Source organism: Leucopleurus acutus (assembly GCF_964270905.1).
Source record: "Leucopleurus acutus genome assembly, chromosome: X".
Classification (NCBI taxonomy): Eukaryota; Metazoa; Chordata; class Mammalia; order Artiodactyla; family Delphinidae; genus Leucopleurus; species Leucopleurus acutus.
This window is the reverse complement of record NC_139148.1, coordinates 102,009,344-102,026,042: the sequence shown is the minus strand read 5'-3', so window position 1 is coordinate 102,026,042 and position 16,699 is coordinate 102,009,344. Positions and strand designations below refer to the sequence as shown.

Sequence of the window (16,699 nt, the reverse complement as noted above, 5' to 3'; positions counted from 1 at the left end):
AGTGCTTAAGTCTACTTTAAAAAAGAACACTGAATTTCTGTAGTTTCAAACAGTCAGATCCCATAAGCCACCCTACCTCTAGTTTCTCACCCTTTAGCTATAGACAGATCCTTCTGTCTTTTGGGTTTGGTGTTTCTCTTACCTCTTACCTGAGGGTTATCTGAAAAACAAACACAACCTGTAAGCCTTCTGAGAACAGGGTGGAAGGAATGTGCAGACTAAAGCTACATTTGCCACCTGCTTCATAGTCAACTAAACAAGTAGGAACTCAAAGACCCACTACACAAAATGTAAGAGTGATCTCACATTTAACATTTCCATTTCCAGACTACTCATTATACTGGGCGAAAAGAATATACCAAAACAATTGGGCAACACACAGAAAAACGGACTAACAAGGTCTTCTTTTCTTTTTTTGTCAGTAAGAGGACTCACATTTTAGGTTCTGAGGAAAAAAAGATGGTTGGCTCTGAAGAAGCCTCTTGTCAGGGTGCAAAATTCCTGACAGACTCCTAAGGAGGTAAAAAAAGAGTAATGACATGGAAGGAGGAAGCATAGAGTGAGTCAGCTGGAATAAAGCTGGTGGCTTGGCAATCATTTTTCTTATAGAAGGTGACTACCAAGGGCTTAACAGAAAATTGTCCTACAGCTTGATTTTGTTTTTATCCACCTCTTTTTGCCTTTGCCATCAGGAAACTATAAAAGTAAGATAAGCTTAAGCAGTACATCAACAAACTGAATCAAGCAGAGCAAAGAACAGCTTGCCTGTACAAAGATTTGGGATTCTAAGGTCCTTGAGGTGAACAGGAGGTGAGCGCAGATAAGGCCCTAGCTAGTCATTAAAATAAGCAGGTAATTAAAGGGTTTTGATTTCTAAAGCCCAGCAAACTGAAATAGGAAGATCTGATGGCAAACTAAGACCAACACAAAAGTGCTAAGTCTAAACTAGTAATCAAAAAGGTTCTGGTGCTCACAGAACACTGACATGAGGATTTCTTCCCCCACTTAGGCCAGGCAGGAAAACAACAAAAACAAAGCAAAAATCAAAAACAGAACCAAACCTCAGGTTGAAGCAAAATTAAGAACAGTTCAAATTTAGAGAATACGATACCGTTTTATTTTTTAAATCTTGCTCTAGGTGCATAATTTTTAAAAATTTGGTATGCAGCATCGTTCACTGGAATTAAAATGTATATACTGATGCGTATATATCATTAATGAATGTATTTATTAATTAGTTACATTGTTACGGCAAGTTTTACTAGATTACATGCTAAGCATAAAACCCCCCACAGAAGGGGGTTTCCCTTGATACATGGCAATACTGGTTTTTTAACAAGATTAACAAAAAATGGAGAATATAGTTATGACAGTTATCTAATAGGGAATTAACTGAATCCTCAAGATGTGAATTACTACTTTTATTATCCTTTGAAAGACCATTTTAGGTTTTAAATACTATGAAAGCCAAGAAGCAGAATATGTCTAAAATACCTAATGACTATTTTACCATTGATATTAATAGAAATAGATGGAGAGAAAATTTGGCACAATGGCTCTCTGTTTTCTCAATATAGGTTTTGTGGCAACATTTTTAAGTGATCTATAATGAAATCAAAGGAAACTTTATAATGAAATATAATTCTAGTCATATAGAAAGTAATTAAAGCTTAAAGTAGAACTTAAGCAGCTTTATCTTGTCTAAAATGACAAGCTGATTTTTCCAAACTGATTTATGTAATTCATGTAGTTTTACGCCATATTCCGGAAAGAACAGCTTGATAATCTATTTATTGACAAAATAAACAGAAAAATATATCAGCTCCCTGGGCCTACTCAAGAATTCTAAACTAAAACCATTCTACCCTGCACGTTTACAATCATTCAATAAATACCCACATTCAAGCAGTAACTCCAGGGTAGGGCAGCTATATCACAATGTCCCAATTTGTCAAAGTGGGTTAGATGAAAGTCACATCTATTAATGATTTAAAATAATTTCTAGTAAAATTGCAACAGAAACAGATAACTAAATTTATGACTGTCTGGAAAAGTCAATACTAATGCAATTATGCTGAATCACTTTGTAACTTACTTTTTAAAAAGTAAACAAGATGTTGGGCTACAGGCCACTTTACAGAAGCTTTATCAAGTTAACGTGCTAATATGATTTTGTAAGTTATCTAAAACACCCAATGGTGTGCTAATCTTTTTTTAAAATTTCTATTTATTTTTGGTTGCGTTGGATCTTTGTTGCTGCCTGTGGACTCTCTCTAGTTGTGGCGAGAGGGGGCTACTCTTTGTTGTGGTACACAGGCTTCTCATGGTGGTGGTTTCTCTTGATGCGGAGCACGGGCTCTAGGCACGTGGGCTTCAGTAGTTGCAGCACACGGGCCCTAGAGCGTGCGGGATTCAGCAGTTGCAGCGTGTAGGCTCAGTAGTTGCGGCACCCACGCTGGCTTCAGTAGTTGTGACTCAGGGGCTCTAGAGTGCAGGCTCAGTAGTTGTGGCGCACGGGCTTAGCTGCTCCACGGCATGTGGGATCTTTCTGGACCAGGGATTGAACCCGTGTCCCATGTGTAGGCAGGTAGGTTCTTAACCACTGCGCCACCAAGGGAGAACCTGTCACAACCCCCCTTTTTAAAAAATTTAAATAAATCAATTCTATTATCAATGAACTGATTATTCAGACTTTGAGATTCTTTGCTTTTCTTCTTTTGAGTTCACTACTTATCACCGAAGATGGGTAGAGGAACAAAAATTCAAACTAAACCATTTATTTTGTTTTTTAAATTACAGGAAAAAAATTACTGTTATCTCTGATAAAAGGTTTGATGGGAAAGGAAGTTGTAAACTAATGACTGAGCTGAGGTTTTGGTGTAACTGGTAACATTTAATTATTCATGTTTTCCCTCAATATCATGAATAATAGAAAATTGGACATATTTCAGTAATTAAGCACTTTAGGTTATAAATTCTACTTCTATGCTTTATGTATCTGAATTTCTACTTCTGCAGTCTGTAACATGTATTAAAAACTTCATAAATATTCTAGAAAAATCTCAAATTACCCAGAATGCTTACCTACATAAAACAATCTGTAGGCCAAGTTTATTATTAAAGAGATTATTCATCCTTATTTACATCTTAAATAGTAATTACTGAGAATGTAATTTTTCTAATTAGCTACTAGGAATGTATTTTTCCCATTAATTTGATAGCCAAAAGAGGTCTGATTAGCTGGAAAATATTAAAAACTCCCACATGCATTCATTGTGACTGCTAGAAAATACCTTTGAAGGGGAAGGGAAAAAAAAATAAAGAAACATTGTGTTTCCAATTAGTGGCTTGTAGCCAAAAATATGAATCAGAGTTATACAGCAAAAAAAAAAAGGAAAAAAAATGTGGCGTAACTAAACAACTGACAACAATCTACAAAACAATTACAGAAAAAAAAAATCTGTGCTCAAGACTTTTTGATGAGGCACAGAAGCCCAAATCAGCAGTGTCTCACATCTTGAGGGGTTTTTCCCTTAGGAACAAAGAACATACCCTTTGAAATGCAGTTAGCAGTGTCTGGGATTCCAGCTCTTTCAGTAGCAAGGTCATTTTCTGACCTAGCTACCGTACCATAATCAATTCCGTCAAAGCTTAAAAAGAAAAGCATAAAAAATACTGCTTTTTGTTGTTTTCAATAGTGAATTATACATACCCAAATGGCAGGAGAGTCAGCCTCATCATTCTAATAATTCACATTTAAAATATAACATCGAAAAATGTTTATAGTTTAGAAAAGTGAAGCGGGAGGAACCTAATGTTTTACATCTCCATTCAAAACCATCATCTAATTACCACAAATTAGTGAAATTCCACTTTTGCTGGCTGACCCCCATTTATGCTGAGCTGTTTTTTTATTTGCAAAATTAGCATAATAACTGCCCTACCTAGCTCACAAAAATTGTCCTATCTTACAGAATTGCAGGATAAATCAGAAGAGATAATGTAAATAAAAGTACTTTGAAAATGAATGCCCAACATTAATCGAGAGTATGGCATTACCATTCTTTGCATGTTTAACAACATGCAGTACTATATTATTTCTTTCTTATTGGGAATACATTCATTCCTGGAAAAAAGAAAGTTGGTAACAAGGAATTGATATGACTGCAGGATAACTGGCAACACTTCCCAAGGCTTCACTGTTAACACTTAATATTTACTGAGTACAGGATGTCCCCAAGTTATAAAGGTCCCATAAATCCAAACCACTGTCCTCGTCTCAGCCCCCTCCATTTCTTCCCTTCACTCTTATAGGAACTGTATAGGGATGGGGGAAGGGAGTGAAGATTTCAGAGAACCAGGAAGTTCAAAAGTAGAAGAAATTGTGAAGAGAAGTGGAACACCGTAGAGCATCCTATCGCCACCTAAACCTTTTGTAGCTGCTACACATCAACTGCAGACATCTCCTCTCTATGCTGGGAAGTAAGGCAAAGGTTAAAAGTCAACAACCAGGAGCTATGACCTGGGATAAAAATAGGCATAGTAAAGTTCACTTAAAGGAAAAAAGACTGATCTCAGTCATTAGCCTTAATCTCGAAAGCCAATCCAATAAAGATAAAATACCAATTGCAAAATATTGACAAAACCACTCACTTTCACTCACAAAGGTACTAGTTTTATCAAACTACCTATTCATTCCGCTCACCTATCTTCTGCTAATCCAATGACCTACCCCACCTGTGACACTAACCAATCCCACTTACCAATGCATCTGCTATATCCAATTTAACCTCCCACTTACCAATGCATCCGCTATATCCAATTTAACCAATCTTTCCCTTATTCCTTCCCAAAGACCCACCCATTCATTATATTTCATCCATCACTGTTCCTTCTCAGTTGTAAGGAACAGCAAGTCATTATGCTGGGGAATCTCTGTACTAATGTCCTTGAGGTAAGCTAGGAAGGAGAAAGCTGGGGGTGAATGGGGTGGAATTGGGGTTGGGAGGAAACCTTCAAACCACCTGCCATTTGGGTAGATAGGTATATTTTAAAATAATGATTTTTTTAAAAATCACACAAATTGTTAATAGTACTGCTAATAACTAGAAAGATAATTTCCTCAGTCTCCCAATTTAAATAAAGACTTGCAGGAACAAATTTAAAAGAGGACTATGGACATTAAGTTCATCCATGGCTAGTCTTTCCAGTTCAAGAGCAATGCCAGAAAGAACACTCCTACCTCTTCTCTTGAGCCTACTTAGTAACCAGGATGCCTGCTTCTGAGAAAGTGGGTTTGAATACAGCTCTATATTCTATTTATTGGTCCTCTAGAGAGCTTGACCGGTGGTTCATAAGAATGCCCATGGTTCAATCAGTCTGTACTGGAATAGTCTATTACAATTAGTAGTGAGTGGTCAAGTAGGTTTTAAACAGGTATGGGTTGCTCTGTACAGGCTGCCTACTGGAAAACATTGTTAAAGTTTTCTGTCAGTAGTTTCCAAAACTTTTATGCTTCATCCTTGGCCCTTTTTGAAAAAAATTTTATCCTCCCCTCCCCCTTCTTTTTAAAAATTTTAAGGATTAGGATCCTGCGGATAAAGTAAAACCTTTTCTGCTCTTAAGCCTATTTATACAATGAAAATAAAGTTCTCCTTGGGGCATCCTCAGAATTTGGTAACCAGAGTTCTGAATAGGATAAACTAATATTAAAATGAAACCATTCGAATATGATTTAAATAAAAATTCAAGCCAGGAAATTTTAATTTAATCATTTCACAAACTTACAAGCTCACTACATAATATTCTAGTTCAGAAAGACAAACACTTTTTGAAAAGTACACACAATATCTTAAGAGAATTCTACTTTGATATATATATTTTTTAAATGCTTAACCAAATGTGGTTTCACTTTTTGTCTTTTAAGACTGCTATAAATCAATTTACAAATATGTAAGAACTATCCTTGCCCGAACCATGTGCTCCAGCTCGAGGTTTGGTAAAACAAAACAGACTGAGTTCCTGGCGAAACATGGCATAAAATGCAGACAGCAGTTCCAATATCTTCTTGCCTGCCTTTTAGACAGGGATAGCCAACATAGCCCAACTTGCATCTCTCCAGCCGCCCCCACCAGGAGGCATCAGCAGCACTCCCCAAGAGAACGTCCTGTGGTGACAGAACATTCTAGATCTGTGCTGCCCAAAGCAGTAGCTGTAACAATTACTTATGTTATAGTTGTGTACAGAAACGGATACCAATATTGGCTAAATGACTAAAAGATTAACCACCTCAGTTAAACTGAGATTAATTATGCATATTTAGAAGTTATTACTATACCATACAATATTAACAAGCATGAGCACCAAACATTAACACAAACACTAATACATAAACTACCAGTTTATATATCCTAAATATTTCTTCAACATCCTTATTTTTAGCAAAACAAACATATATATAACTTAAAACTATTTTAGTTGTTTGAATTCTGAAGTTTTTAAGAGATAAAAAAATAGAAGGACACGGGCTTCCCTGGTGGCGCAGTGGTTGAGAGTCCGCCTGCCGATGCAGGGGACACTGGTTCGTGCCCCGGTCTGGGAAGATCCCACATGCCGCAGAGCGGCTGGGCCCGTGAGCCATGGCCACTAAGCCTGCGCGTCCGGAGCCTGTGCTCCGCAACGGAAGAGGCCACAACAGTGAGAGGCCCGTGTATTGCAAACAAAAAAAACAAAAAAAAAAAACCCAGAAGGACATCATAAAGACCCATACAACTTTGCAGTCTTTACCTTTCTTTTCCCGTTTATTCAAAGGCTGCAAAAGAAAGATAACCTCTCCTATTAAATTTCTAAACTGTTTTCTCAAATTAGAATGAAAGGTCCAAACATTCTTTCTACAACCTACGGAAATCATTTTTGTTAGAGGTAGTTATGGTTATTTGGTAGTTGCTGATGAATCAAGGTACTTTTAAGTCACTTCACATTTGCATATATTTCTTAAATGGTCACTCTTGATCTTGAAGTTTATTCTAGCTGATATGACAAATGGATGGCCACTGGATGCCAGTGATGTAATGCATTCAATCTTCAAGACAATGACTAACAATGGAACTGAGAAAATTAGTATGAGAAAAATGTTGCCTAAACATGTTCCTGTTAAATTCTGTATGTTTAAAATGTTTGGAGACAAAAAGGTTTTGTGGACTTAAAACCGACTGACACTAATGGAATGCCAAGCTGTAAACTGCCAGACAGCTGCGGCTGGTAATAAAATGCTAAGACCTGAAGAGCTTTAGCAGAACCTGATTATATGGTAATCCTAGTATCTGAGAAGGCAAAAGAGCTAGAAGAATAACTGATAGGTTGGTTGCTATAGTAACCAAGATAAATTTGTATACTGAATGGGGGAAAACACTGGGGTTGCCATCAGGTATGAGGCCCACATTATGTCTTATGTGCTTTTTCCACAATCTTGAATCACGAGATGACAGACTAACACAAAGACTGCTCAGTTTGAAATAATAGATAAGGTTCCGCTCTGAAGAGTAAGGAAAGCACCCAATTAAAGGTTTAGCTTGTTAGCAGAATAATATCTGACAGCTAGGGGGGAATAAACCTTGTGAAAGTTTGTAGAAATTAGCTTAGCTCTGGGTAGAAAACAAATGTAGGTTAATTATCAATTCAGGTTAAATACCTACAATTTTTATTACTTTAAATTTTGTTTGAGGTAATTCTTATAGGCTATTAATCTCTTACAGAAAGGGTTGTTTAATTCACTGTGTAGGCATGTACCTAAAACAATGCTAAATAGTATGATTTGTCTGGTCTCAGTTACCCATGCCCCAGAAGCAGCCTTAGAACCTGGTCTCTCTATCTCGGCTGCTGGGGCTACCTTCACCACCTACTCCATCTCCATCACCTCCTCCACCACCACCACCACCACCACTCCTTTCCTCCATACACCAGGAAGTAATTACCAGAACTGCAGGCAGAGTGTGAGGAGGAAACAAACAGCCTCTTCAAGGTGCTTGCCCGGCAAATTCACCTGACTTTGTCAAAATCAAAACAATGAACCAAAGAGAACACATGGATTGTCATGTAATGTAAAGGTTACACAAGTCTCAAATATCAACAATTAGAAGTTATTTTTTGTTCTGTAGGATCACCACTGAATGGTCAACATCCTAAATCTAGGTTTTTAATATTTTTAAAGATCAAATTTTATCTACCCTATTTTATGAAGTAGGTTATCATAAGAACAGAATAAAGTTTTCAGTTTACAGGAGTTTGTACAGATTCAAATTGAGCCCCCAAATTGCAGTACTGGTTCGGACTGTCCCGCCTCAATGGGTCACCAAACTGACAGTTTGAGGCCACTAAATTTAGAGCCTGAATTTACTAATTAATATGCAGAAGGTTTCCCCCCACTTCTATATGATGCTACATGGGTGTGATAAAACAGCATATGTAAATATATTTCTATCATCCACAAAGCCAATAGCAATCAAATATAATCCATGATTAAATACAATTTATGCTTAAATGCCAACCCATGAACAGCCATTTTTAAGGACTCTTTCCTTAAGTAACCCATAGCACACAAATACCTTTTTAATTGAAACTTGTATCACTTTTCAATTCAGAGAGAAATGTTTCTGATGCCTAAGTGAGAAGCTGAGTTTTCAACAAAGGCAGCTATGCAAGTTTTTATTTTTCAGACCAAACAATTCTTTGGGGCAGGTGGATCTCAGTTCTCATAACTTAAAAATCAAGATTTTGTCACTACTCCAATCTAAAATAATATACTGTGACTCCAGGGAGATCAGCTCGGTGCTTTGTGACCACCTAGAGGGGTGGGATAGGGAGGGAGACGCAAGAGGGAAGAGATATGGGGATATATGTATATGTATAACTGATTCACTTTGTTAAAAGCAGAAACTAACACACCATTGTAAAGCAATTATACTCCAATAAAGATGTTAAAATAAATAAATAAAATAATACACTGTGACTGACAGTAACAAAACAAAACAAATAACCATCCCTGTTCTTAGATTAGCTATTCTGTCACCGTTTTTCATCCTGACTTGGAGAAAATTAGTGGACAAAAGTTAGGATCCTAGAACAGTCCATGTCCTCTGACAGAAAGGCATGAAAGAAACAGAATCATGGTAGATAGCAGTTGACCATCTTAGGAGTCCCGCTAACAGGGTAAGTGCCGAAACCTACAGCAGGGATACCTGGCAACACTTCCCCTCCTTCTGCAGACAAGGCATCACGGTATAAATGAAGAATCAGGAGACCTGGGTTCTAGTTCTGAGCTTGCCACTAATCAGCGATGTGTCACTTCCCCTGTCTGAGCCTAGGTTTCTCTTTCAGTTAAATGGAAGGGCTGGGCTAAATGATCTCCTGTCCCTTCCTACTCTAAAAATGTTACCATTCTAGCCTTCCTTCCAAGGGCTTTTTAATTGAAACTTGTATCAATTTTCAATTCGGAGAGAAATGTTTCTGAGGCCTAAGTGAGAAGCTGAGTTTTCAACAAAGGCAGCTATGCAACTTTTTACTTTTCAGACCAAACAATTCTTTGGGGCAGTTTGATCTCAGTTCTCATAACTTAAAAAATCAAGATTTTGTCATTACTCCAATCTAAAATAATATACTGTGACTCCATGGAGATCAGCTCGGTGCTTTGTGACCACCTAGAGGGGTGGGATAGGGACGGTGGGAGGGAGGGAGACGCAACAGGGAAGAGATATGGGGATATATGTATATGTATAGCTGATTACAAGTATAGCCAAAATACAAATATTTTGGTTGCCAACACAAAAATAAAGAATGCTCAAAATGTCACATTTAATTTTATAACATGTTTCAGTGCCAGCCTTTAGTAGGTGTATGTATAATCCACACAAATTAGCAGGAACATTCATTTCATATATAATTTACCCAGTAAATATTTAATTTCAAATCTATGGGTCTCGAATCATGTACCCAATACCATCCAGTCTGTTAAACTCTCCTAGAATTAAAGATGAGGAAATGAAATGACTCATAGTCCAGGGCTTTTTTCTACTATACCAAACTTCCTCCTCCCTTTCCTGCTTTATCAAAAGACAGCATGATAGCAGAAAAGAACTCTAGACTGTGAAACTCATCTGGATTCTAGTCCTAACTTTGCCATTAGTTTGCTGTGGCACCTTGGACAAGTCACTTTACTTTTTCCAGGCTTTGGCTTTCACAACATTTTACATGAAGAGTTTAACTAGATGTCCCTTCCAGCTGTAACATGCTATGATCTTATAACATTCCTATCTGACAAAACAAGATACACATTCTTGAAAGAGAAAGTGGGAATTTCTAGCCAAGAGAACTGAAAAGTTTGTGCTGCTAGTTCTAAATATATGCATCAGTTCAATTTAGCAAGTTGGTCCTAAAACATTTTACTCCAGCATCTCTTGGAGGAGGTTACCCTGTATAAACACACACACACACACCACACACCCAGTATGGGGCAGCTATGATGTACTAGAAAAAATACTGGAGTAGGAGTCCGAAGAACTGGTTTCAAATCCCAGCTTTCACTTATAAGCTGTGTCTCCTAGGCCAATTCATTAACCTCTCTGAGCCTAAGGTTTCTCATCAAAACGGAGATAAGAATAAGGAAACCTGACTTAAAATACCAATCAAAATAAAGCATTATAACTGATGTACACTGCAAAGCTGTACAAGTGGAGATGATCTGCCACTGTGTTATAGTAGGGTGCATTCGAATCAAGCCTTTCTATAAACAGCTGGGCTTATTTTTAACTTATTAAATTTGCTTTCAAAGAGTAGAATAACAAAGTTGAAGACACCACTGGAGGGAGAAAAGAAGAAATAAATCAATTTTAGGAAATGGATTGTTTATCTGGATTCTGCTGATTAACAAAACACGAGATTACTCTCAACAGTCTACTCAGTTTACTACAATTTGGTGAAATGGTCTGTGTACTCTAGAACGCGCAATGCAAGGAACATTTCTTAAAGTGCCCAAACTCAGTCTGTTAACCTCTTAGAGTTTGTATGGTATGCTACTCCAAGTGTATCTCAAGGGAGAGAGGATACTTCTAATGACCAGATATCTAGTGATACCATGTGTTTCCACAAATCAAGATTTCTCACTGCATTTCTAGGTTGTTAGTTACCCAGCCAAGTCTCCTCACAGTACCTTATGCAAAATGACAAAAACTGTCACAAAGGACAGAGGAAATGCTAATGATGCCAACCTTGTGCAGTCCTCCCAGTACTGCTAGTTCTTTTCAGATGCAATTCTCCAGATGAGTCTAATTCTCTTCCAAATCCCCTCACTAACGCAGAATGGAGCTGAAAAATTCACAGACTAACAGTTTTATCCACAGAGCTCAACACTCTCAATATATAGGCAGGTTAGAGTTAAAATCAGAAGGCTGGGTCCCAAGAGATGTTTTTACTTTTCACCTAGCATATCAAAGGATCAAAGTGCTTGAGAAACTATATTATCCCACGAGGGAATAAGTGACTCTATCAATTCTATCAAAATGACTCATTCGGTTTGGATACGTTAAATAAGTCCAAGTTCTGCATACTTCCTCCCAAAGTAAGCACTGTGTGAAGTTAAATTTGCTAATTCCAAGAAAAGAAGGAGAAGGGAATGAACATTGCAGTTCTTTCTCTGTGCCAGGTCCTGGACTACTAGGCAGTTTACACAGGTCCTGATGTAGCTGTCCTTCAAACTTAAATTTGTTATATTCATTGAAAAGGAACAATATTCACATAGCTCTAAATTGATTAAATCATATATGTCGACGGTTATTTCCCTTCCCACTCCACGCACGCGCACGCGCGCGCGCGCACGCACACACACACACACACACACACAACAACAACAACAACAACAACAACTAAAGGATTAGGTCTCTTATTTAACCTGAATTGACAGTTCATAACTTTAAAGGGAATACCACAAAGACAAAATTTAATTTCAGGGGGCTCCAATGTACTTGGTAATCCAAGTGAATTTTCTATCCTCTAACATCTAGCTATGAACTTGTTTCATATATTGAACTTGAAGGAGATTCAATGCCATCTCAAGATTGGCCATTGCAGCCCCGAAATCCCATAACAGTGATTTGAAGGTTGGTGGAAACACACTCATCAGCGATCTACCAACGTAGAAAGTTCTCTCTGATTTTGTTGCTGTAACTTTTGAGGTATATATTATATATAATACATATTAGGTTTTAGAACGACTTCTAGAATGTACAGATAACATTATCTGCATTAAGATATTTCTTCCACGGGTAAGCTTGCAAATTGAAGGCAGCTGACTCCTGGAACCATATTAGTGACTTACATTAACATACAAATTTTACCGATTTTCAAGTTCTTATAGCATGAAAATGTATTTCACTGCCTCTAGTTCCACACAAGCCCAGTAGAAGAGTTCGGTGAAATCGCTTTAAACATATTCCAACTTTGAAAAGCGGAGGAGTGGGTAAGTAGAAGTCCCAGGCAAGCGAAGCATTCCAACTACTCTATTTCCTACTCAGAATCTCCCATATTAATCACCACTAAAACATCTTGCAGAATTAGATAAAGAGCACAAAGCTGTAGCTCTCCTTCTAACCACAGATTACTCAGCACTTGTTTGTATCTCTGTAGTCGGTTGTGCACATTTATGTCCGGCTACTCTTTTAAGACCGCATTCTCCCTAATGGCAAAGGACCTTGTCTTCGATTTCCTTTGCCTCACGGCAAGGTGCTATTTTAATAAAACACCGTGGATCTAGAGTACATCACCTAGAGGACTTTCCTAAGTAAACACCCAATCTTCCCCCCCACTCCGCGCTCCGCTCCTTTTCTTTCTGTGCAACGAAGAGAAGAAGGCAAAATAGGGAGAGGTACAGCCACCTCTGAAACGAATAGGTAAGTTAGCGGCAAAAGAAATAAAAAACTGGGCACTGTAATTTCTCCTGTTGCTGCTCCTTTAAACTATGGCCCCCAAGGCTAAAACGGATGTTTCCAAAGTATGCTCTGAAGCCCACAGATACAAATCTCCGGCTCTCAGGTTCGTAAACTGTCCCACCTCTTAGAAAGCTGGACAAGACAAGAAAGGAACACCTGGGGCCGTTCACCAGGGAAAAGAGGAGGGTTTGCCCGAAGTGGCCAATCGCCCTCCCCCGACTCTCTCTTAAGTGCCCGAGGGAGGCGGAGAGGAGCAGCGGTGGCGGACACAGCCGGCCCTGGGCGGGGTGTAGGGGGGAAGGCACGGGGGAAGGCACAGGGGAAGCCGGGGGACGGGGACGCCCGGCTTGTGGGCCATGGCTCAGGTTACTTACCCTACAGGGTAGCCGCCCCCTAGGTGCACATCTTCAGGGGCATCAAAGAATTCCTCTGTGTCGCTTTCCGACGCCATTTATAAGACACACCCGCGGGTGAGGGAGCCGGCGCCGCCTGGAGGGAGGGTGACTCTCGTCTCCTCCTCGTCGTCCTCCACCCCGGCGAGGCCGTGGGGAGGTGGGTCCCGGGGAAGGATGAGGAGGGAGCAGACGATCTGAAGTGAGGAGCCGGACAGTGGCAGGGGGCCGCCGGCAGCTGCCGGACTGAGGGAATGACCAGCAGTGCGGCCGCCTGAGGAGGCGCCGGTGGGTTCAGGGACTGTTGCTGCCGCCGCTCCCGGCGATAGGTGTACGAGGAGAGCGAGAGAAGAGGCGGTGGCTCTCCTCAGTGGGGGAGGGGGGGCACGCCGACGACAGCAGCTCCCATTTCTCCCGCAGCTGCAATTACAGCAGCTGGGAAAGCTAGTTGCCCGCAAAATACGGACGCTCACCAACCCTCGCGAGGTTTCAGGAGAGGCCAGTAAGGCGTGGGCGGGGCGAAGAGGAGGCGGGGGCGGTTCCTGGGAAGCAGCGCTCAGATTTCTTGTACTCGAAGAGCCTATCAAAACGGCGCAAGCGCGTTGAGGGCGTTCGGTGAGGGCCGGAAGTAGCGGGGAAGGGTGGTGATGAGCGTCCTGAGGGGAGGAGTCTAGAACCCGCGCAGGAGCGGCGAGGTTCCCCGGCCTTGTGAGAGTGCGCCCGACGTAGGTGGGGTCCGGCAGAGTGTTCTACCCACTAACTCTGCAGTTCCAAAGAGGCATTTTTAGAGGGGTGATTTGGGGTCTGCTTTTTTTCTTACAAGGAAATGCTGTCAGGAAAAGTTAGCATTGTGGTTTGAATCTACTTCGTTTTAATTTTTCCAAGCGCGGAATATCCCACCCTAGGGAGTAGGCAGGTCCACCTCCTCTAGCGTTACGGGCATAACCCGTCTTATTTACTACAAGCTCTCTAATTGAGATCCCTAGATACGTTTCTGCCGGCCAGAGGGTGGGGTCCAAGAGAGATACGTGGGGAGCGTGACAGTTGCATGGAGTAATGATGGATTTGTTGCTGGAGCTGAGCCACTGTTGGGCCTCCGGTTACTTTCTCCCTACAAATACGCATTTTTGCCCACACTTAATGCAAGAGAAATTCTTACATACTGGCCAAGATGTGCGTCAGCCAAATGGTAAATATATATTGAGCAGATTCCGTTGCAAGGCTAAGAGCTGGTAACTTAATTCTAATCCTCGACTGCCCAATGTCCAGTGATGAAAATAGAAAGGTGCTTTTTAAAAGACCAAGATGGTCTTTCTTAACGCATCATGGACCATCAAAGTGATAATACTGACTTTCTATGGGATTGGGAGGCACATTTACTTTTCCCACTGCCATGACAGGAAGGAAGGTGGTCTGATCCGTTTGCAGCCTCAATTGTTGCTCAAGATGGTCGCAGAAAAGACAAGTGGGACCAATGGCATGGCCTCAGGCTGGAATGGGGCTCTAGATTACTACGGAAAGCAACCAGGAAAAGATCTGGAGTTGTGTAAAACCAAATGCCATAGATTGTGTATTCTTTAACACCCTAGAAGTTCAGGGAAAACGCCGCATAATGAAATAGGGTAATATATTTTGCAGTAAACCATGTGATTATTCATGCGTGGTAAATAAATACCAGTAAATAGCCTCCTTCAGTTCAGATCAGCTACTACTGTCAAGTAAGTTTAGATTAGAGTAATTTAACTGTCAAAACAAAAATGTTTGGTTTCCAGAGCTTTTGAGATTTAAGAATTGCACATAAGGGATTTGTGGATCCTTGTGAGGACATGACTTTTGGCACTGTCCAATAATTATTAGCTTTTTTTGTTGTTTAAAAATATTTATTTAGGGCTTCCCTGGTGGTGCAGTGGTTAAGAACTTGCCTGCCAACGCAGGGGACACGGGTTTGAGCCCTGGTCCGGGAAGATCCCACATGCCGCAGAGCAACTAAGCCCGTTCGCCACAACTACTGAGCCTGCGCTCTAGAGCTTGCAAGCCACAACTACTGAAGCCTGTGCTCTGCAACAAGAGAAGCCACCGCAATGAGAAGCCCGCACACCGCAACCAAGAGTAGCCCCCGCTCGCCACAACTAGAGAAAGCCCGGGCGTAGCAACGAAGGCACAACACAGCCAAACATAAAAATAAATAAATTTATTTTAAAAAATTTATTTAGCTGCATTGGGTCTTAGTTGCAGCACGTGGGATCTTTTAGTTGTGGCATGTGAACTCTTCGTTGCGGCATGTGGGATCTAGTTCCCTGACCAGGGATCGAACCCTGGCCCTCTACATTGGGAGCACAGAGTCTTAGCCACTGGACCACCAGGGAAGTCCCTAGCTTTTATGTGTTTCAAACATGTTAATTTCCTAGGTATAAAAATATATCTCAAAGTACTAACTTTTTATTTTGTTGCTCACTAGGAGAGATATGCTATTTTCCTTATGGATTATGGAAAGATACAAGTAAATAAACTACCTGAATTTATTCTCTTCCTAGCTTTCTGATAGTGAATTTACATTTGCCTTAAAAATTAAAGTTTGGGGCTTCCCTGGTGGCGCAGTGGTTGAGAGTCCGCCTGCCGATGCAGGGGACACGGGTTCGTGCCCCGGTCCGGGAAGATCCCACATGCCGCCGAGCGGCTGGGCCCGTGAGCCATGGCCACTGAGCCTGCGCGTCCGGAGCCTGTGCTCCGCAACGGGAGAGGCCACAACAGTGAGAGGCCCGCGTACCGCAAAAAAAAAAAAAAAAAATTAAAGTTTGGTGTCATGTATTATTCTAGGTGCTGAGGAGAATTCAAAGATGAAAAAGACAACTTAGTTCCTCTCTTCCAGAAGCTCGCAATCTAACAATGGATGAAAACACAGAATCCCAATTTGGTGCTTTTTTTCACTATACCATACCACCTCTCTTGGACCTTTTAAGGTACTTTAAACATTATACTTAGAAAACAGTTAAAATGAACTAGGAAAGATTAAGCTGATAACATTTTTAGAGCTGTTAAAATTATCTATGTAAATGCTTTTATCAATTTTATGAGAAAGTGAATTTCTGGGAACATCAAAACACATGTGTACCACCTATGATCATTTTTAAAGATGTCAGAAGATGTGTTTGTTTTGCCTGAAACGTCTGTTCTTGAGTTTTAAAGCAGCAGGTTTTAGGCTTAGTCCAAGGCAGTGGTTTTGAAGCCTTTCTCCTTATTAGAAATGGAACCCTTTAATCAAGCCTAATTTCATGCAAAAGTCCACATATCATAAAAATAAAAACGATTTTAGTTGAAGCAGGGATAGTT

The 16,699-nt window shown here is 40.3% G+C and overlaps 1 protein-coding gene across 1 annotated transcript in view; it reads right to left on the bottom strand.

Annotated features, from left to right (window-relative positions):
* The window catches only part of WDR44 (WD repeat domain 44), an 85,200-nt gene extending 71,765 nt beyond the window's left edge, over positions 1 to 13,435 (bottom strand). The window contains exon 1 of the mRNA XM_082865430.1: positions 13,352 to 13,435. Coding sequence (XP_082721556.1) covers positions 13,352 to 13,428 — 77 coding nt within the window. The 5' untranslated portion in view covers positions 13,429 to 13,435. The remainder of the gene's footprint in view (positions 1 to 13,351) is intronic.
* Between the last annotated feature and the right edge of the window lie 3,264 nt (positions 13,436 to 16,699).